This window comes from Saccopteryx leptura, chromosome 2 (assembly GCF_036850995.1).
Source record: "Saccopteryx leptura isolate mSacLep1 chromosome 2, mSacLep1_pri_phased_curated, whole genome shotgun sequence".
NCBI lineage: Eukaryota > Metazoa > Chordata > Mammalia > Chiroptera > Emballonuridae > Saccopteryx > Saccopteryx leptura.
Window position 1 is genome coordinate 350528212 of NC_089504.1, and position 20638 is coordinate 350548849.

The 20638-nt window shown below is 58.8% G+C and overlaps 1 protein-coding gene across 1 annotated transcript; it reads right to left on the minus strand.

Annotated features, from left to right (window-relative positions):
• Positions 1–195: 195 nt before the first annotated feature.
• Positions 196–20212, minus strand: SAMD14 (sterile alpha motif domain containing 14). Its single transcript, XM_066364526.1, has 10 exons — positions 19849–20212; positions 14890–14944; positions 6736–6902; positions 5978–6266; positions 5153–5240; positions 4998–5072; positions 4735–4894; positions 2965–3084; positions 2718–2873; positions 196–1903 (listed from the first exon to the last, which is right to left on the minus strand). Exons 2-10 carry the CDS (start codon positions 14930–14932, stop codon positions 1748–1750), a joined length of 1254 nt encoding a protein of 417 aa, XP_066220623.1. The 5' UTR covers positions 14933–14944; positions 19849–20212; the 3' UTR covers positions 196–1747.
• Positions 20213–20638: the final 426 nt, after the last annotated feature.

Consider the following 20638-nt stretch of genomic DNA (forward strand, 5'->3'; position numbering starts at 1 on the left):
GACCAGCATATGAGGCGCTCGGGACACCCAGGCAGCTCAGGGCAGGACTCTGTGTACCACGAGTAGAGCAGCAGGCACAGCTGTCCATTCAGAACCCCTGACCGCACAGCGCCCAGGACAGTCACCCCACCACACGGGGCGGGCACGGCACAGCCCCCTGACCCGGGCCCCTGTCCCCACCAGGACAAACAAAGATCACTGGCACATCGTAAATGTTTATTGAAATAAATTGAGTACTGCCTCCCCCCTTCACATGCAGGTGGGCACCCATATAGCTCCCCAAACTTTCAAGGACCTGGGTGCCTTCCAACCTCCCCGCCAGCCCCTCCATGGGCCCAGGTGGTGCCGGTGGCCCCATCTCAGTTTCCCTCTGAAACCCCTCTCCCGGCATAGACAGCGAAGAAGAGGAGAGGGCTGGGTCCCAGGGACAGAGGTGGCCCCTAGGCCACAGGCCCTGGCTGAAATGAGTCGGCATGCAATGCGTCCTGTCCACCGCTCCAGACAGATGGGAGGAGGTGGGGGGGGGGCTTCTAGTCAGAGGCCCCAGGGCCCCATTGGTACTCTGGCCAGTGCTCCAGAGCTGGGCTAGCTGCCGGCCAGCACCATACCTGATGCTCCCTCCCTGCAAGGACAGGTGCCACCGTGGGCTCCTGGGATATACTCCCCCCTCCCCCCCTCCTTGTAATCAGAGCTTGCACTGTCTTCCAGTTCTGGAGCTCACTGAGGCCCCACTGGAGACCCTGGCGGATGGGAGGGCTGACCAATCCTTCCAATCCGGCAGCTTCCAGAGGACCTGGATTTGCCTCTGCTTGGCTAGGGTGAGGGGTCACCAGTTCAGTCCCATGTAGACCTTGGTAGGGGGTGCCCTTTGTCTCAACCAGCTCCTAAGTTTGTTCTGTCCCCAGGGAGGGTTCAAGCGCCCTCTGAGGGCAACAGTAGGAGAAGTAGGCCTGCCTTAGAGAGCGAGCCAAAGCACACAGCTGGCTGGGCCCCGGAGGGACAGGTGTGCAGGGAGGTTGTCTCACCACTGGGCCCACAGGACAGGAAAGGGGAAAAGAAGTAGGGGTTCAGTCTCCCTTCTCCGGAAGTCCTGCAAAGACCGTGTGGGATAACTATGCTGCTTCCTCTGTTCTCCTGTTGAGGAGGCAGACTGGGAGTCTATCCTGAGTGCAGCTTGCTGCAGTACCCACCAGCCTCCCTGGGAACAGAGCAGAGCTGTCCCCCCACACAGCCACCCTGGAGAGCTAGAGAGCGACAACTCTATTCCCCTGTTCCTGCCAAGGTGCCCAGCCACCCACCTGAGCCCCAGGGCCCTGGCCCCATGTCAGGGCCTCTGGGATGTAGGCAGGCAGACATGCTCGCTCACTGCCAGCCCAGCACTGCTGTGGCCTGAGGACAGAGGGTCAGACTAGCCCAGGTGCCTCTGGGCTCCCAGACTAGCTTCAGCCCTGGCCTCTCCGCCCTCTTCCCATAACCTGCCACCTCCCCCAGGAACTCTGTGCCAAACGAGTCCTTGAAATCGCTTTATCACCGAGCCCTCTCCCTAGGGTCTCCCTTTCTGGGGGATCTTGGTCCAGACAGAGTGACAAGGTGAGAGAGGGCGTGTACCCCCTGAGAGCATAGGGCCAGGCCAGCCCAAGCTTGGCGCCCAGGCCCTGCTTCCCTGGGGAGGCCTGCGCCACGGCTGCGCTGCTGGCTGCCGTGCCGAACCCGGGTGCTGCCTGGGTGCCACGCCCGCCCGCTCTGCCTAGCTCTTCTTGGCCTCCTGCTCCCGGCGCCGGAGCTTCTCGCGCTGCCGCGCAGCCTTCTCCTGGGCCTTGCGCTCCTTCTCGGCCGCAGCCGCCAGCTCCTTCACCTTCCGCTTCACCAGCGCTCGGTCATGCGAGCTGCTGAGCCCCAGGCTCTGGGGGAGGGATGCGAGGGTGAGGGAAAGCGCCCCAGAGCCGCCCCCGGGGTTCTTGGTACCCCAGCTGTGCCCTCTCTGGAGCCCCGCCCCATCCTCTCTGAAGTGTAGCCTCTATCGCCCAGACTGGCGCTGGATCAGAACCCTCAGGGCAAGACCGGGGAATGGAGTAGCTGGGAAAGATGAGAGTGGAGAGCACCAGGCCCTTTGCCACCCCCACCATCCTCCCACTTCCCATGATCCTTGGCTCCCATTCCTCCACTCAGGATTTCAGCCTGGGTATGACCCTGCCCAATTCCCCCCCCCCCCCGGAGATAGGGAGCAACTTGCCCAATGTCACACAGCTGGTCAGATGGTGAGGCCCCTCCCCACCCCAGAGACATCCTGGGGGACTCTCCTCTCCACCCCTTCCCCAAGCCACTCAGCAGAGGTGGAAACAGGCCAGAAACCTCCCAGTACAGAGATCATGGGCCCCTCCCGATCTCCCCTCCCTACCACCTGTCTCCAAGACTGGGAATCAGACAAGGTGATCAGAGGTCGGGGCAGGCCTGATTCCCACGATACCAAGAGACTCATCAGAGTTAAGAGTCAAATGATATGAAATCCTAGAGGTCAAGGTCTGGAGCCTGAAGTTCAAACTGAAGAATTGGGCTTGAGTTTCAAGTCAGACTAAAGACCCATGCTGGAGTACAGAGATTAGGCCAAGGAACTTGCCTAGAGGTCAGAGGTTAGGGGCACGGCCAGGATGAAGGATCCCAACCCTTGAAGGTGGCCTCAGGCCCTGGCTGGGTCTGGCCCATTTACTGGGACCCACCTTCAGTTTGCTCCCATCCAGCTGCAGCAGCTGCGGCCCGTCCACCTGCCGCGCGGCAAACTCAGCGGCATACTGCTCCAGGTTGAGGCTGTGCAGCCACTGGCCCACCTGCTGACTGGTCCAGTGGTGGATCGTGGGGAGAGGTTCGTCCAGGAACTGTGGTGGGGACCAAGGAGAGTGAGGGGGGTGGGGAGATGTGGCCTGTGGCCTGCACACCTGGCAAAGTCAGAGGCCAGGCCTTGCTCACCTCATCCGAAGACTGGGACAGCGTGTGGTAGGGGTAGGAACACTTGGCCTCCTGCCGGGGACCACTCGGGATTTTGGGGCTGCTGCTGGGGGGCGTGGAGTCATCACTCAGGGTGGATTCCTAGACAGGAACAAGTGCATGCTGCTGAGGTGAAAGCTTGCCCCAGCCCAAGGGAGTCTTCCCACCCACCCACCCACCCCCACCTGGACAGAGGTGGAGTCCTGGATTAGTCCAGGAGTTGCTCAGTGTACCCAGTGCACGAGCCAGCCGGGTAGGCACATATGACATAGTGACTCATGAGACATCAGGACCTGAGGCCTTTGGGAGGACATGGGACTAGAACTGAGCCAGGCACAATAGTTAGCAGGAATGATGGTGGTCTTAGAATAAATGTTGATTCCTACAGGCAGTCAGCCAGGATTCTCCTAGGCTGCATCAGGTGGTGTCTCTACTTTCTGCTTCCCCATCATGGCCTCTGGTGCCCTAGCTGATAAGTGCTGATTAGAGGTCCTTGTTCTCACTAGACTGTGAACGCTCTGAGGACCTGGGCAGTGTCTATTCACTGTGGTACCCCCAGGGCCCAGCACAAGGGAAGGAAGAAAGGGAGGGCATGCTGGGAAGGAGGAAAGAAGGAAGTCTCAGGTGAGAAGGGACCCCTTCTTCCCTGACTTCCTAGCTTTCCAATCTTCTCCTCTGCCCCAGCCGCACATAAGAAACAGAACCACAGCCTGACCAGGCGGTGGCGCAGTGGATAGAGCGTTGGACTGGAATGCCAAGGACCCAAGCTCGAGACCCTGAGGTTGCCAGCTTGAGTGCAGGCTCATCTGGTTTGAGCAAAAGCTCACCAGCTTGGACCCAAGGTCGCTGACTCGAGCAAGGGGTTACTCAGTCTGCTGAAGGCCCGTAGTCAAGGCACATACGAGAAAGCAATCAATGAACAACTAAGGTGTCGTGATGTGCAACAAAAAACTAATGATTGATGCTTCTCATCTCTTCATTCCTGTCTGTCTGTCCCTGTCTATCCCTCTCTCTGACTCTCTCTCTCTGTTTCTGTAAAAAAAAAAAAAAAAAAAAAAAGGAAACAGAACCACAGAATAATCAATGGGCTAGGGGTCGTGGAGCCTGGCAACTCAATCCATGCATGGCTATGGGCAAGTCCCTTCTTTCTGGGCCTTCCTTTGGCCACCTGTACAATGTGGGTGGGCATGCTCCCCTACTTCACTGAGCCTTTGTGAGCGTCAAGCACAAACATACCTTTGGAACTTTGTAAACTGTAGAGTGCTGTCTGAGCATAAGCAGATGCTCATTGTTGCTTCTGTTACTTGGACTGACTTCTCCCAAAAAGCTGTAAGCTTTGTGAGCACTAGCCAGGGTGAGGCCCTATTCACCTCTGTATCCCCCAAACCTCAACCGACCACACAAGTCACCCAGCTACTAAGACAGGACATGGGGCTAGAACTGAGCTAGGCAGAAAAGTTCATGGGAATGGAGGAGTCCTCAAGCTGGGTATACACTAAGGAAACCACAGTGTTCAGGGATGTGTGTTGAATGGATAAAGTAATGAATGAATCAAAAGTTACTCAGAACATGAATGAATAAATGAGTAAATGCACAGAGTCAGAGATGGATGAGTGAATAAATTACTGAAGGGCTCTGCAGAGGACAAATGGGCTCTAGGAACGCCTGATCCCAACCCAAGCCAGGGGGGAGCGTGCCCTGTGTCGCCTGCGCTTGAGGGCCAGCACGGGGGCGAGAAGGCCACGGACTTACCTGAGAAGCTGACTTCTTAGGGCTGAAGCTCTCGTGTTTAGGGGAGCAAGCAGGAGAGGTGGTACTGCCGGAGGACGCCGAGCCCTTGCCACTGTCTGTGAACCAGGAGAAGGGCAGGAACGGGGATGCTCCTGACCTGCCGGACCCCTCCACCGACTCCCTGTGGAGAGAACACCCTGCCTAGGTACGGGCACCAAGGGGAGGGCCGGGCCCACGGGGAACTGTGGGTGGAGCTGTGGCTGAGGCTCCGTGGGTCCCCGTACCTGCTGCCCATGGACAGGCGGTTGCTGCCCTTGTCCTTCCGGCTCTTGCTAGTAGATGCCCGGCGTAAGGTGACCCTGGGGAGAGGGAAAGCGGAGTGGGCACTGATGCACCCCGACTCCTCCAAGGTTTTGGTTCTGGCCCCTCCCCCACTCACCCCAGGTCCAGGAACTTCCTGCGAGTCTTCTTATCCAGGCCGATGGTGGGGCTGGCGGGCTCGGGTGGGCTGGCATCCCGACTGTCATCTTTTGGGGAAGAGGGAAGGAAACAGCCTGTGTGGCAGCCGGCCTGCCTCCGTCAGCTGCCAGTGTGAGATGGTAGACATTCTCTTGACTTGGAATCATGCAAGCTGGCTGTGTGACCCTGGGACAAGTTCTTTTCACTCTCCGAGCTTCCTTCATTTCAAATATGGGGATAATAACACCTGCCTATTTCATGGGACCTAATGGGATGTTTACAAAAAGCCTTATACAAACTGTAAACAACTCCAAAAGGTAGGAGTTACTACATATTTGGTGTTAGTTGTACCTGGCCAACTTCTAATCAGCCTTCCTATCTTGCATCACATGTCACTTCCTCAGAGAAGCCTTCCAGGATGCTTCCAACTAGGTCCTTTCACCCTTATATATGTCTCCCACCACCGTGCATGTTTCACACATAGCACATGGCTTGTGAGAAACATACATTTAGTTAAAGGATGAATTGACTGCTTCCCCCCTAGACTATAAGGACTTGTTTCATTGTTTCTCCCCTAAATTACAAGCCCCAGGAGAATAAGAACTGCTCGCTTGCGTGCCAAATGCCCAGTAGTTTGTAGCACGTCCTAGGTGGTCAGTAGATGGATGAATGAATGAATGAATGAATGAATGAATGAATGAATGAATGAAGCATGACATCCTGTCCCGCTTGTCGCAGCCCGGCGTTTCCGCGCCGCTGCGCTCCCCGGGCGCTCCGGTAGGGGCGCTGCGCCCGCAGCGCTCACCTTCGCTGTGCGGCTCCGCGCGCAGGTGGCGGCGGACAAAGCTGGGCGAGCTGTCCGAGGACGGCGCGGAGCGCGGCGGCGAGCAGGAGGCGGCGGCCAGGCCCTCGTGCGAAGCGGCGTTGTGCAGGGGCCGGTAGCGGGTGAGCGGCGATGGTGGCGGCTCGTCCTCGTCCAGGCTGCGCCGCAACCCCGGAGGCTCCAGGCAGAACGAGCCCACGGCCGGAGACCCCGGGCCCGAGTGCAAAGGCGAGCGCAGCCGGTGCAGGGGGCTCCCGCAGCCGTCGGTCACCTGCGGGGAGGAGGCAGCCGCTCATGCCATCCCTCCTCCCCGCTTCCCGGAGGCGCTGGGAGCCGGGCACCCTCTACATTGCACACGAGCCTCCGAGGTCTGGAGTCCGGACTCCAGTGTCTTTCCGGGGGCCTGGAGGGAGGACTTCCCCATGCGGGGCGGGGGGTGGGGTGGTGGGGGGTGGGCAACAGGGTGGGCGGTGCTTCCAGTAACATAGTTGGATCCCACCTCCTTCCATTACTCTGACTTTGTCACTGGAACCTCTGGGCCTCAGTTTTCTCATCTCTGTAAAATGGGGCTGAAAATCCCTTTCTTGAAAGGTTGAAAGGAGCCAAAAGTGAATGCAGCTCAAGGTTATGAGCATTATGTCAGAAGTCAGGTGTGGTTTCCCTGGAGGGGCAGTTTGGAGGAACTATCCAGGGGCAAGAAGGGTGGGTGGGGTATGTGTGATTGCGTGGGTTGCCCCAACCTTGCCTCCGGGCCCGTCAGAGCCTTCACCGTCCTCTGCAGAGCTGGCACTGTCCCGAAGCCTGGAGCGGGAGGGCCGATGTCTACGGCCCTTGGCCAGCAGCTGGGCGCGGGCTTTGTGTAAACTGCTGTCCAGTCTGACAGTCTCTGGCACAGCCAAGTCCAGGTCTGCGAACCAGGCGAAGGGGGCAGAGACCAGACACGTGAGGACAGCCAGCCGAGAGGCTCACCTCCAGTGGCCACCTGCAGTCACACCCCAGTCAATGGACATTTCTGAGTGCAGAGGAGATGGGAACAGGGTCTCACAGTCACTGGGGGAGCCAGACATGCCAGCACATAGATACAGCAACATGATGGAAAACCTCACAGGCAGAGAAGGGGACAGGACCGCCCTGTTTGGATGGGTCGGAGGAGAACACGGCAAAGCTGGGTTTTAAGGTCTGGGTGGGAGTTTATGAGAGAGGAGATTGGCAGGACTAGTATATGCAGTGCTGGGAAGTAGGAAAGCAGGGCAAAGGGGGCACCTCCAGGGCAATTGGAGGGTATAGGTTTGTGGAGGGAAGGGCTGGGGGTGAGGCTGGAGAGGTCACAGCAACCATGGCTATCAATGGAGAAGTGCCTACCATGTGCCAGGCTAGGGACAGTTATTATGCACATTTTAGAGCTGAGCAAACAGGTTCAGAGATGTTAAATCTCTTGACTGAAGCCACCAGCTAGCAGTGGTCTGGGATTTGAGCATGGCTAGTTTAGCTCCAGAGACTGGCCCTGCTGGGGACACAGATCTGCGGTGCCATGCTCAGGGTCGCACTCAGAGACAGCACTATTGAGCACCTAGACTGCTCTCGGTTGAACAAAAGGATTACTCTCCCCCCACATACACACACACAAGCCAGTGGCAGGAGCAGGGAGGAAAACCCACAGTCCTCTGAAGCCTGTGTCTCCTATGCTGGGGGCTGTGGTCCAGGGCTAGGTCTTGGATGAGGATGTGGAGGAGGAGTTGGCAAACCCCATGGATCACACATAAACCTATTGCGCCGAGTTTCATTTCTCATTTGCTCCACCAGAATGAAGCCCTCACCCTACAGTATCTCTCAGCTCCCGACCTTGGTTGGCACTGGAGTCTCCAGGCAGAAAATGTTCTTCCCAGACTTGGGGATGGATGAAGACCTTTCTTCCCCACTCCACCCCCAGTGACCTCAGGGAACCCATCCCACCACCCATGCACATTCTGTGTTGCTCCTCTTTCTCGTGTCTACAGACAGCCCAGTGGCTCGCCTCACTTAACTCCCACCAAGGTCTCCTTCCAGCGCTGACCCTCCCTCCGAATTCCAAGCCTGGGCCCCTCAGCACCTGCCGGGGAACTTGTCCTGTCCAGGCACCGGCATCTCAAACTCAACCCATCAAAACGAAACCACCTCCTTGCCTCAAACTGGCTCTTCCTCTGTTCCCTGGCTCAGTGAAAGGCCCATCTTCCACCCGGTCACCCCGTTCAGACAGCTGCGAGCTGTCCTGCCTGCTCAGCCCCAGACGCAGTTGGTCATTCGTGTGTCTAGCTGCCTAGTTGACATTTCCACTTGGACATCCAATGGACAGCTTCAATGTGCGTGTCCAAACTGGACTCCCCACCCCCATGCTGCTCCTTCCACTCTGCCCAGGTCAGCAAATGGCAGTGCCATCTTTCCAGTGGCTCCGACCAAACCCCTGGAGTCATCCCTAACTCCTCTTTCTGCCTCCCACCCTACAAAACGACCCAACCACAGTTCCTGTTAGCTCGACTTCTGAAATATATCTAGACGTACTGAAATATTTATGGTGGAATGACAAGATGTTTTGAATTAGGTTCAAAATAAACCAGGGGAAGAGTGGAGTATGCAAAGGGCCGTAGACAGGACAAGAACACCCATGAGCTGGCGATGGTGACGTTGAGTGATGAGTACATGCGTACGACGGAGTGCAGAGAGCTATTCTGTCCACTTGTGATTTCCCACAGTAAAATATTGTTTGTATGTGATACACACTCACACACATGTATATATATGCGGAGAAAGAGAGCATGGGAGAGTAGGGAAGAAGGCAAGAGGGGAGGGAAGAAGACGGGAAGGGAAAGGAAGGGGAGGGCAGGGGAGATGAGTGAGAACGTCTCACATCCTGTCTAGGTCACCATTGTCTCTTGCCTCCCAGCTGGTCTTCCCTCCTCCTCCTCCTTTTACAGTCTATTTTCAACACGGCTACAGAGTGATCCTGATAAAACATGTCAACCATGTCCCTACTCAGAACCCTTCAGTGACTTCCATCTCATACAGAGTAGGAAAGATCCCAGTGGCCTTCCAGACTGAGTATGGGCTACCTCTCTAAGCTTCTGCTTCTCTCCCTCTCCCTCCCTCCACTCCAGCCATGCTAGCCTCCTGGCTCTTCCTTATGCAAGCTTAACCTGTACCTCAGGGCCTTTGCACTTCCTCTTCCTGTCCTGCAAAGCTCTGGCCAAAGATTTCTGCATGGTTCTTCCCTCAGTTCCTTCAGGTCTTGCTTGGCTTAAATACTTTCATTGAGGACTCCCCTGACCACCCAGTTTATGCCCCCAGCACCCCACACCCATTTTTTCCTACATCACTTATCATTCCCTAGCATACTATATACTTATGTAGTTTATTGTCTCTCACCACCCTTTAGAACGTTAGCTCCCTGAGGGCAGATGTTGGTATTTTGTTCACTGCTCTGACCTAAGTGTAGAACGGTGCCTGGTACAGAGTGGTTAGTAAATATTTATTTAAGAGGACAGCTCTGGAGCCGGGCCTCTTCTCTCCAACAGGACTAAGTGCCTTAGCTCAGGCCTCGGCCAGCTGTCCTCCCCCCACGTCCCCCTCCACCACCCCACCCCTCCCCACCCCACCGTCCCAGAGCATGGCCTCAGCACCTGGCCACTTTGTTCCCTGCCCTAGTGTGTGCCAGGTTCTGTTCTGCCTCCCCACCCACTTGCTACAAGCTGAAAGAAACTTCCTGAAGGACATTTCTGACTGTCCCGTACTGTCCTGCTTTTGAACCTCCCAACATAAAGCCCATGGCCTTCAGCCCTCCATTCAGGTCTGGGGAGGGGCCAGCCCACACTCTCCTGTGCTGCCCGCATCCCTCCTCTGCATAGCACGCCCTTATGTGCACCTCGGTTAGGAGGTTTGGAGCAGATGCCCTGGAGCCAGATGGCCCGGCTAGGTCTGCCACTTGCTGGCTGGGTGGCCCTGAACAAGTTACTTACGTTAAGCTCACAGTTCTTCATCTGAAAAACGGGGTCATAATAGTAGTATTTTCCTTATAGGGTTGTTATGAGCATTAAGTAATGCTTGTGACTTGGGAAGTGCTCGCAGGCAGAGCAGGTGGCGATGGTGGTGGGAACAGCATGGAACCGCCTACACTGACTGCCAGGTACCCAGCTCTGCCTCCCTGTCCGCCTCGTCCCTGTGCTCCGGCTGCTCTCTGCTTCATCACTCTCCACCCGCTCTGGCCCTCACCTCTACCATGTCACCCCAGCGCCTCCGCCTACTCTAGACAGCCACACCTCTTCAGGCTTGCCACTGGGATGTGGTTGGGAATGAATGTCCCATGCCAGTCTACACAGCAGAGGGTGGCACACTTGGCCCTCTGCCGTGTATCCTGAGAGCCTGGCGCAGGGACTGGCAGAGGGTAGGTGTTCAGCAGGTGTTTGACAGATGGAAGCAAAGTCACACTGCCATGGACCGGTGGTACAGAGCTGGGCCGAGACGGACTCCAGATACACGCGGGTGCTGATGAGGGTCACCGACAAGCACATGCCCACATTTCATCCCAGCCCACGTGTTATCCTCTGCACAGCACTCCTCACCACCTAGTATTTTCCTGGCTTAGTCACATGTTCTTCAACATCGGGCCCCCTGCTTGCCCCTGTGCCAGAGGTCAAGCCCCATGAGGGCAATGACTTTGTCTGGCTTGTTCGGTGCTGTCTCCCCAGGGCCTAGAACAGAGCCTGGCACACATCGGGAACTTTCATATTTGTCGAATGAAGAAGACACAGGGTGACGGGAAGGCTACTATTTCAGCTGGGGGAGCCAGGCGAAGGTCTGAGCGAGAACCAAGAGCCGAGGTTGTAGAAGGAACAAGAGGGGATGGTGTCCTGGGCGTGGAGTGTCTGAGGGTCAGCGGTGGCTGGTGGCTGAGGGGCAGTGGTGGCTGGTGTCTGAGGATTAGTGGTGGCTGGTGTCTGAGGGGCAGTGGTGGCTGGTGTCTGAGGATCAGCGGTGGCTGGTGGCTGAGGATCAGTGGTGGCTGGTGGCTGAGGGGCAGTGGTGGCTGGTGGCTGAGGATCAGTGGTGTCTGAGGGGCAGTGGTGGCTGGTGTCTGAGGGTCAGTGGTGTCTGAGGGGCAGTGGTGGCTGGTGTCTGAGGAGCAGTGGTGTCTGAGGGGCAGTGGTGGCTGGTGTCTGAGGAGCAGTGGTGTCTGAGGGGCAGTGGTGGCTGGTGTCTGAGGATCAGTGGTGGCTGGTGTCTGAGGATCAGTGGTGGCTGGTGGCTGAGGGGCAGTGGTGGCTGGTGTCTGAGGGTCAGCGGTGGCTGGTGTCTGAGGGTCAGTGGTGGCTGGTGTCTGAGGATCAGTGGTGGCTGGTGGCTGAGGGTCAGCGGTGGCTGGTGTCTAAGGATCAGTGGTGGCTGGTGTCTGAGGGTCAGTGGTGGCTGGTGTCTGAGGGTCAGTGGTGGCTGGTGTCTGAGGAGCAGTGGTGGCTGAGGGGCAGTGGTGGCTGGTGTCTGAGGATCAGTGGTGGCTGGTGTCTGAGGGTCAGCGGTGGCTGGTGTCTGAGGATCAGTGGTGGCTGGTGTCTGAGGGTCAGTGGTGGCTGGTGTCTGAGGGTCAGTGGTGGCTGGTGTCTGAGGATCAGCGGTGGCTGGTGTCTGAGGGTCAGCGGTGGCTGGTGTCTGAGGATCAGTGGTGGCTGGTGGCTGAGGGTCAGTGGTGGCTGGTGTCTGAGGGGCAGTGGTGGCTGGTGTCTGAGGGTCAGTGGTGGCTGGTGGCTGAGGGTCAGTGGTGGCTGGTGGCTGAGGGTCAGTGGTGGCTGGTGTCTGAGGATCAGTGGTGGCTGGTGTCTGAGGGGCAGTGGTGGCTGGTGTCTGAGGATCAGTGGTGGCTGGTGTCTGAGGATCAGTGGTGGCTGGTGTCTGAGGGGCAGTGGTGGCTGGTGTCTGAGGATCAGTGGTGGCTGGTGTCTGAGGATCAGTGGTGGCTGGTGTCTGAGGGGCAGTGGTGGCTGGTGTCTGAGGATCAGTGGTGGCTGGTGTCTGAGGATCAGTGGTGGCTGGTGTCTGAGGGGCAGTGGTGGCTGGTGGCTGGATCAGTGGTGGCTGGTGGATGAGGGTCAGTGGTGGCTGGTGTCTGAGGATCAGTGGTGGCTGGTGGCTGAGGGGCAGTGGTGGCTGAGGGTCAGTGGTGGCTGGTGTCTGAGGATCAGTGGTGGCTGGTGTCTGAGGGGCAGTGGTGGCTGGTGTCTGAGGATCAGTGGTGGCTGGTGTCTGAGGGGCAGTGGTGGCTGGCGGCTGGAGCAGCCTGTGAGGGGAGGGGCCGGCCCGGCTGAGTGGGAAGGGGGAGCAGAGAGGGAACTGTCCGGGGGCAGCTGGCAGGAGCTGGGAGAGGGGAGAGGTTCTGTCAAAGGACTCTATTTTGGACTCCAGATTTGACACCACTGCTCTAGTCCCTTCGCTGTCCCTGCTTCAGTTCTGGTGTTTCCAGACCCTGGGCTTGAGCGTGGGGGGAGCCTTCTGTCCCCTGTCCTCTGACGCAGGATCTCCAGGCATTGCCTGGGGGCAGGGAAGACTGAGGACCGATGAAACGGTACTAGTAGCTAATACTGAGTGCTCACGGTGCCAGGCACCAGTCTAAGTGCTTCGCAATTACCAGCTCGTTTAAACCTGCCCACAGCCCTACAAGGAGGAGACTCTGGGAGTCCCCAGGCAGCCTTGGTGTGGCCGATGGAGAGCTGGCGGGGGTTCAGGCAGCCTGACTCCAGCGGCTCAGATGGGAGTGACCTCTGAGTCCACACCCTCGTGTTACAGGTGGGGGAGCTGAGTCTGGGAGAGGCCAGGTTTGATCCGGGTGCAGAGACCACAGCACCCAGGCCTCCTGGCTCCTAGGCCAGCACTCTGCGCGTTGGCAGTGCTAGGACTCAGTGAGCAAAGGGCGTGATGAAGTGCATATTCTCTCTACCTGTGATTTCTCCCAATGAAATATTGTTTGCCTTTGCCTGCGTCACACACACTCACAACATGCCCGTGGATGGGGAGAAGGAGGGTGGCCAGGGAGAAGGGCCCTTGGCTCCCGACGTGGCCACATCAGGGCCATGGTCATCTCACCTGGGAGGACCTAGGGAGCAAGGTGGGGCCAGTCTCTCCTCTAGTCCGCTGCTCAATCAGACCCCCTCACCTACCGCCTTCCCTCTAGGCCCCCCACACTCATCCCACAGGGAGTGACTCCGCATGGGGCAGTGGGAAGTCTTGAATATTTAATTGCCATCGGTATCAGGAAGCAGGCTGGGCTGGGGCTACCTCAGCAGGTCAGGGAGAAGGAAAACAGGAAGGGCTGAGGTGGGAGGGGCAGTGGAGACCAGAACGCCCCAGAAAGGGGTGCTCATCGTTGTCAGGCCAGAGGTCAGGCCAGGCCTGGGTGGAGACGAAGCCGCTCAGAGTCTGAAGCCCAGCGGCAGTTCAAGCACAGAGGAGTCCCAGAGGCACACCCTCCATGCCACAGGCCCCAGGGAGGGCGAATGGAAAACAGCACGCCCCAGGAGTCCAAAGACAGCAGCTCCTGGCACTGCCAGGGCACGTGGCAGCGGCAGGGGAGAATGAGCTGAGCAGGGGACAGGGAGAAGGAGAGGGGAGGAAAGGTAGGGATAAAGAGAAGGCAAGGGGCCCTGGCCGGTTGGCTCAGTGGTAGAGTGTCGGCCTGGCGTGCAGGCGTCCTGGGTTCGATTCCTGGCCAGGGCACACAGGAGAAGCACCCATCTGCTTCTCCATCCCTCCCCCTCTCCTTCCTCTCTGTCTCTCTCTTCCCCTCCCGCAGCCCAGGCTCCATTGGAGCAAAGATGGCCCGGGCGCTGGGGATGGCTCTGTGGCCTCTGCCTCAGGCGCTAGAATGGCTCTGGTCGCAACAGAGCAACGCCCCAGATGGGCAGAGCATCGCCCCCTGGTGGGCATGCCGGGTGGATCCCAGTCAGGCGCATGCGGGAGTCTGTCTGACTGCCTCCCCGTTTCCAACTTCAGAAAAATACGAAAAAAAAAAAAAAAAAAGAAAGAAAGAAAGAGAGAAGGCAAGGGAGGGGAAGCCAGGAGGCCTGGTGGCCTTCCACACCCAGGAGCCCCTCAAGGTCACGCACACAAATACAAGTTCTGAAAGCTGCACACATGTAACAGGCTTCAGGTGCTTCTTTCTGTCTCCATCTCTCCTCCACGTTCCTCCATGTTCCTTTGCTCACTGACTCCTCCAACGAATCCAGCTGAGAGACAGCCTTTCCACCCCATTGCATGCTGGGAACTCTGCCCTGCCTGGTGGTCTTTCTCCAATCCACACAATGAAAGATCGCAGGGGATAAATGATGGTGCAGGCAGGTGTGTGCATGCACCCCAGTGTGTATTGTGGCTGAGCGTGTGTTATGCATTTGATTTCTGCGCACATCCATGCCGAGTGAGGTCCCTTATGTATGCAATATAAAAGTAACATGTGTCACCTGCTCTGGGGAATGCAGGTGCCCAGCATAGTGACTGAGAGCAGAGAGCTGTCTGCAGTCCCAGCTGTGCCACTAACCTGCTTCACGATCTTTGAAGCAAGTCGCTTCAGCCCTCTGTGTCCTAGGTTCCTTGTCTGTGAAATGGGCACACTCCATAGCACTGGTGTGAGGTTTCATGTGCATGTGAGACGGAGGTACTAGTCTAGTCCCTGGCATGAGACTAGCACTTAATAAATGGGGACCCTTATTAATATTGCTCTTTCTGTAATCGTCATGTCCTCTCAGATAGCAGTGAATAAGAATCAGGCTGTAAGGCCACAACACACACACACACTAAAGTCCCCAAGGGACTCCCTCTCCACGCCCCCATCCCCAAGTGCCAAGTGGCCTTGGCCAGAGATAGAGTCAGACAGAACTTACCAAAAACCTCATCAGCAGGTTCTCGGAGCTTTGAAGAAGCCATGACTCAAGAGGGCTGGGAGGACAAAGGGAGAGAGAGAGAAAAGGACTGTGGGTAAGAGGTTCAGGTTGGCGGAGGCCAGGCAGCTGCCAACGGCTACTGCTCTTGGCCTCTGGCCTGTTACCTCCCCTCAGAACTCTTGCTCCAGCTCCTGGAAGAGAACATATCTGAGCAATAGCTCAGATTGTGGTGGTTGAAGGGGCGGGGGATGCAGAGACAGAAGGCAGGGGCAGAAGTAGGTCCAGGATGCAGACCCAGGCTGAGTCCTGTGGTCATGGTCCCAGCTGATTTGCTGCGTGCCTTCACCCAGACCACTGAACTTTTCACCTTCACTCTCTTATGCCTTTTATCATTAGCCTTCCCCAAAAAAACTTTTAATCATCATAAATTGTCCAACAGAAAGTTTGGGAGAAATCTTAGAGGTTATTGAATCCAATCCCCTTATTTTACAAATAAAGAAATGGGAGAACGACTGGCCTAAGATCACATAACAAGTTAAAGGAAATATCAGGACCAGAACTCGGGTTCTTTCATCCATCCGTCTACCCACTTACCCATCCATATACATACTTTCCCATATATCATCCATCTATCCATCCATCCATCGGGTCATACCATCCATCCATCCATCATCCATCTATCCATCCATCTATCGGGTCATACCATCCATCCATCCATCTTCCCACACACCCCAGTCATGCCGCCCTTCCGCCCTCACTGGTGCACTTACCACCTGCCTTCCTGAACACGAGCTGTTCAGGAAGCTGGCGCCATCGGCAGTGGAGCCACTGTTCTTGACAAACTCACAGTTCTAGACAGACTCACAGATGCCGGAGGGTATGAGGAGTACTCACAGCACAACAGGGACAGCCAAATGTCTATGATGCATCAAGTGTGTTTTGGGAAGAAGTGTGGATGGGTGAGGGGTTGGTTTTGTGGTTTTGGTGGGAAGCGGGAAGGAGGGCAGGCGGGGAAGCGGGAAGGAGGGCAGGTGGGGAAGCGGGAAGGAGGGCTGGTGGGGAAGCGGGAAGGAGGGCAGGTGGGGAAGCGGGAAGGAGGGCAGGTGGGGAAGCGGGAAGGAGGGCAGGTGGGAAGCGGGCGGGAAGGAGGGCTGGTGGGGAAGCGGGAAGGAGGGCAGGTGGGAAGCGGGAAGCGGGAAGGAGGGCTGGTGGGGAAGCGGGAAGGAGGGCAGGTGGGAAGCGGGAAGGAGGGCAGGTGGGGAAGCGGGAAGGAGGGCAGGCGGGGAAGCGGGAAGGAGGGCAGGTGGGAAGCGGGCGGGAAGGAGGGCAGGCGGGGAAGCGGGAAGGAGGGCAGGCGGGAAGCGGGCGGGAAGGAGGGCAGGCGGGAAGCGGGCGGGAAGGAGGGCAGGCGGGAAGCGGGCGGGAAGGAGGGCAGGCGGGAAGCGGGAAGGAGGGTGGGGAAGCGGGAAGGAGGGCAGGCGGGGAAGCGGGAAGGAGGGCAGGTGGGAAGCGGGAAGGAGGGCAGGCGGGGAAGCGGGAAGGAGGGCAGGCGGGGAAGCGGGAAGGAGGGCAGGCGGGAAGCGGGAAGGAGGGCAGGCGGGAAGCGGGAAGGAGGGTGGGGAAGCGGGAAGGAGGGCAGGCGGGGAAGCGGGAAGGAGGGCAGGTGGGAAGCGGGAAGGAGGGCAGGCGGGGAAGCGGGAAGGAGGGCAGGCGGGGAAGCGGGAAGGAGGGCAGGCGGGAAGCGGGAAGGAGGGCAGGTGGGAAGCGGGAAGGAGGGTGGGGAAGCGGGAAGGAGGGCAGGCGGGGAAGCGGGAAGGAGGGCAGGCGGGGAAGCGGGAAGGAGGGCAGGCGGGGAAGCGGGAAGGAGGGCAGGCGGGGAAGCGGGAAGGAGGGCAGGCGGGGAAGCGGGAAGGAGGGCAGGCGGGGAAGCGGGAAGGAGGGCAGGCGGGGAAGCGGGAAGGAGGGCAGGCGGGAAGCGGGAAGGAGGGCAGGCGGGAAGCGGGAAGGAGGGCAGGCGGGAAGCGGGAAGGAGGGCAGGCGGGAAGCGGGAAGGAGGGCAGGCGGGGAAGCGGGAAGGAGGGCAGGCGGGGAAGCGGGAAGGAGGGCAGGCGGGGAAGCGGGAAGGAGGGTGGGGAAGCGGGAAGGAGGGCAGGCGGGGAAGCGGGAAGGAGGGCAGGCGGGAAGCGGGCGGGAAGGAGGGCAGGCGGGAAGCGGGCGGGAAGGAGGGCAGGCGGGAAGCGGGAAGGAGGGCAGGCGGGAAGCGGGAAGGAGGGCAGGTGGGGAAGCGGGAAGGAGGGCTGATAGGATTGCAGGAGCCAAAACCAAGGCCTGGGGTCAGGGCCAGGGGAATACCAGATGAAGGGACAGCAAGAAAGCTCAGGAACACGGCACACTGCATCGCCTGGACATGATCTTCTGTTACTTCTAACACTCAGGCCAGCATGAGAAAGGAGGGCACCAGACTAGACCATACATTTGGCTGCCAGGTGTAGGAAAGCTAGGCCACATGCCTGCTGGGGTCCTTTCCCACTGTCCTGTTATTTCACAGACATCATCTCGCCGAGAGCCAGCCAGTCTTGGGATTCTTAGTATCCCCACTCTGCAGATGGGAAAACCGAGATGCAGGAGATAACTGGCAGAACTCAGACCTGACCCTGGTCTCTTGCCCCTCAGCCCCACCCTGGGTGAGGATAGGCAGTTTTGGGGGTGGCTCACGAGGAAAGGACACCGAGGGGAGAAAGACGGGGGGAGGGAAGCTGGTCCGCACTGGCCAGAGCCGAGAGAAGCAGACTCCATGGCTGCCTGGGGCTGAAATAGGGAATGAGAGATCAGAGGGAGCCAGGGACATGGGCCTTCCAAGAACCCCCTGCCATTCTTGAACTTGGGTGCTATTAGCAATGAAGTTTTAGGACCACTCTTCCTGTCCTGAGGGGCCAGATGGGAAGGAAGGCTACCCCTAAGAATAGACCAGATAGCCTCACTCAATCACAAAGCTTCATCTGACCAGGACACAGCTGCCACCTCCTCCAGAAAGCTGTCCTAGCTGGCCCTCCCTCCTCCCGTTTGTCTACATAATTTCTAAGTTCCCCCTTTCCCAAACACCGGGAAATGAGGAATTTTTCATACGGCATCAATTTCCTAACTGGGTTGTATCTCCCCCACATCAGATGGAAGCTTCCTGAGGAGGGCGCAGTGTTCTCCACTAGACAGGGTGAAGGTAAGAATGGAGGCTCCCTGAGGAGGGGGCAGTGTTCTCCACTAGACAGGGTGAAGGTAAGAATGGAGGCTCCCTGAGGAGGGGGCAGTGTTCTCCACTGGACAGGGTGAAGGTAAGAATGGAGGCTCCCTGAGGAGGGGGCAGTGTTCTCCACTAGACAGGGTGAAGGTAAGAACGGAGGCTCCCTGAGGACCGCTGCGGTACCCCCTCTCTCAGTCCACCCAACATAGAGATCCCATGTGTGTTTTCTTTTAATGATTTGAGAGAGAGAGAAACATCAACCCATTGTTCCACTTACTCACGCACTCAGTGCGAGACTCTGTGTGTGCCTGACCAGGGATGGAATCGCCATGAGTCAGGACGATGCTCCAACCAACTGACCGAACTCGTGTTCTTTATTCAAGGTCCCAGTCCAGGGTAGAGACCCTCTGGGAAAGCCATCCTCTCTCACCTCTGCCCCCAATCCATCCTGATTCAGCACAAGTTGCTTTCTTTCCTCCCTTCCACATCCAACTTCCTGGGGTGTGATGGGGGACCCTCCTCACTCTGGGAAGCAGGACCTCCCGGAGGTCACTAGGCCCCTCCTACCCAAACCCCTCATTCCAAAACTGAGCTATCACATTTCTACACTCTCTCTCTCTCTCTCTCACTGACCTACACAGACAGTCAACCAGGTAACTGCCGCGGAGGGGAAATGAACCTGTCCCTCTGCACAGAATCTGAGCTCCAAGTCTACTGGGCCACTTCTTCCAGTTCCTGCAGGAGGAGCACCAATGACCTTTGCCCTTTCTCTGGGAGAAAGGGGGACAGGTGAGCTCAAAGCCTTCTGGGACCCAAAGGAAGGAGAAAGAGGAAGAAAGGGGCACAGCCAGAGAGAGAATGGGTATTAGAAACACAGACAGACAGGCTGACGATGGGGCGCGGGTGTAGGGGGAGGGTGTCAATCCACAAAGCACGGAGAGAAGGAAGAAAGAGCAGGAGAAAGATGAGAAAGAGAGTGGGCCCCGGGAAAGCAGGAGAGGAGAGGCCCCCAGCAGCCCCGAGTGAGGCCCAGGGAGGGGTGCGGAGGTAGAGGGAGGGTCTGCTGCGGGGCGGGGGCAGCCCCGGCGGGGCAGACTAGGTAGAGGAAAGGAGCTCTGGAACAGCAAAGAGGGACCCGGAGAAAAGTGCAACTGGGAAAGTCTGGGAAGGAATAGCCGGAGCGGAGGCTGGGGACAGGGGCAGGCAGTGGTGCAGCTAGAGAAAGCCAAGCCCCTCTCCCATAGGCCCGGGCTGGGAGCGTCCGGCGAGCGTCGCCCCCACCACCACCACCAGCGCCGCTGGAGACGGGGTGAGGGTGGAGACCTGGCCCCCAACTGCGCTCCCGAGCTCCTAGCCCGCCTGCCCCGTGCCCCCATCAGAGCCTCGCGGCTAGTTTCTTTCCAACCTATCAGCCCAACTCCGCGCCGGGCAAGAAAGAGTTAAGCCCTCTCCCCCTCCTCCCACACCAGTTTTTTAAATTAATTTATCTGGGCGGCGGGCGGGAGGGAGAGGATTAGGGACACAAATCCTATCTCCGCCCCCTCCCCTGACAGCCCAGCTCCCTAGCTCCGCGCAGCCCCTTCAGGGACAGGGGAAGAAAGGCCCTTGTCGCTTTACTCCGTCCAAGCCCATCCGGGGTCCCACCGCGAGCTCCAGTGAACCCCCAGCCCCGGCTCGGCTCCCCCGTCCACCGCCGGGCCCTTGGGTTCCCGGCCCCTCACCTTCAGCATCAGTCATCTTCAGCGTCCGGCGCCTAAGGAACCCCTCGGGCCCATGGTGCTCCGGCGGGGCCGTCACCCCGGCCGCGGGGGGCTCCGGGCGGGCTCGAGCCGCTCCATCCCGGGAGTGGAGTGGGGGTCGGCGAGGAAGGTCCTGGAGCCCGAGGGAAGGGGGGGCGTGTGGGAGAGATGGAGAAGGTTTGCAGGGAGCAGGCGGCGCGGGCGGGGCTGGACCAAGAGCCCTGACGGGAGGATGCTCCGTGCGTGTGCGTGAGTGTGTGCGCGTGTGCGTGTGCGTGTGCGTGTGTGTGTGTGTGTGTGTGAGAGAGAGAGAGAGGGGGGGAGAGAGAGAGAGAGAGGGAGAGAGAGAGAGAGGGAGAGAGAGAGAGAGGGAGAGAGAGAGCGCGCGCGAGCGCCACCTCCCCGCCCCGCCCGCCGGGCCCCACCGGACGCGGGCCCCCGCCTGCCGGCCGTTGCGCGTCGCGTGGCGTCGGCGGGGGTACTCGGGGGTCCCCTGGAAGGGGCGACGCGGGGGGTGCGTGGCGGGGAGGCCAGGCGCCCGGGAGACAAAGAGAGGGAGGAGGGGGTGGGGAGGGAGGGCGGAGGCAGCGCGCGGAGGGGCGGAGGCGGCCCGGCGAGGGGTTTCGAGGGGTTTCGGACTTGTAGCTACTTCTCAGCTCGCGGGAGTCGGGGCCGGGGCGGGGGCGGGGAGCAGCCGGGAGCGGCCCCGCCTTAGGACCCACGGGGCTTCTGCCTGCTCTGCGAGGTCCGTGAGGGCTCCTGATTCATCCAC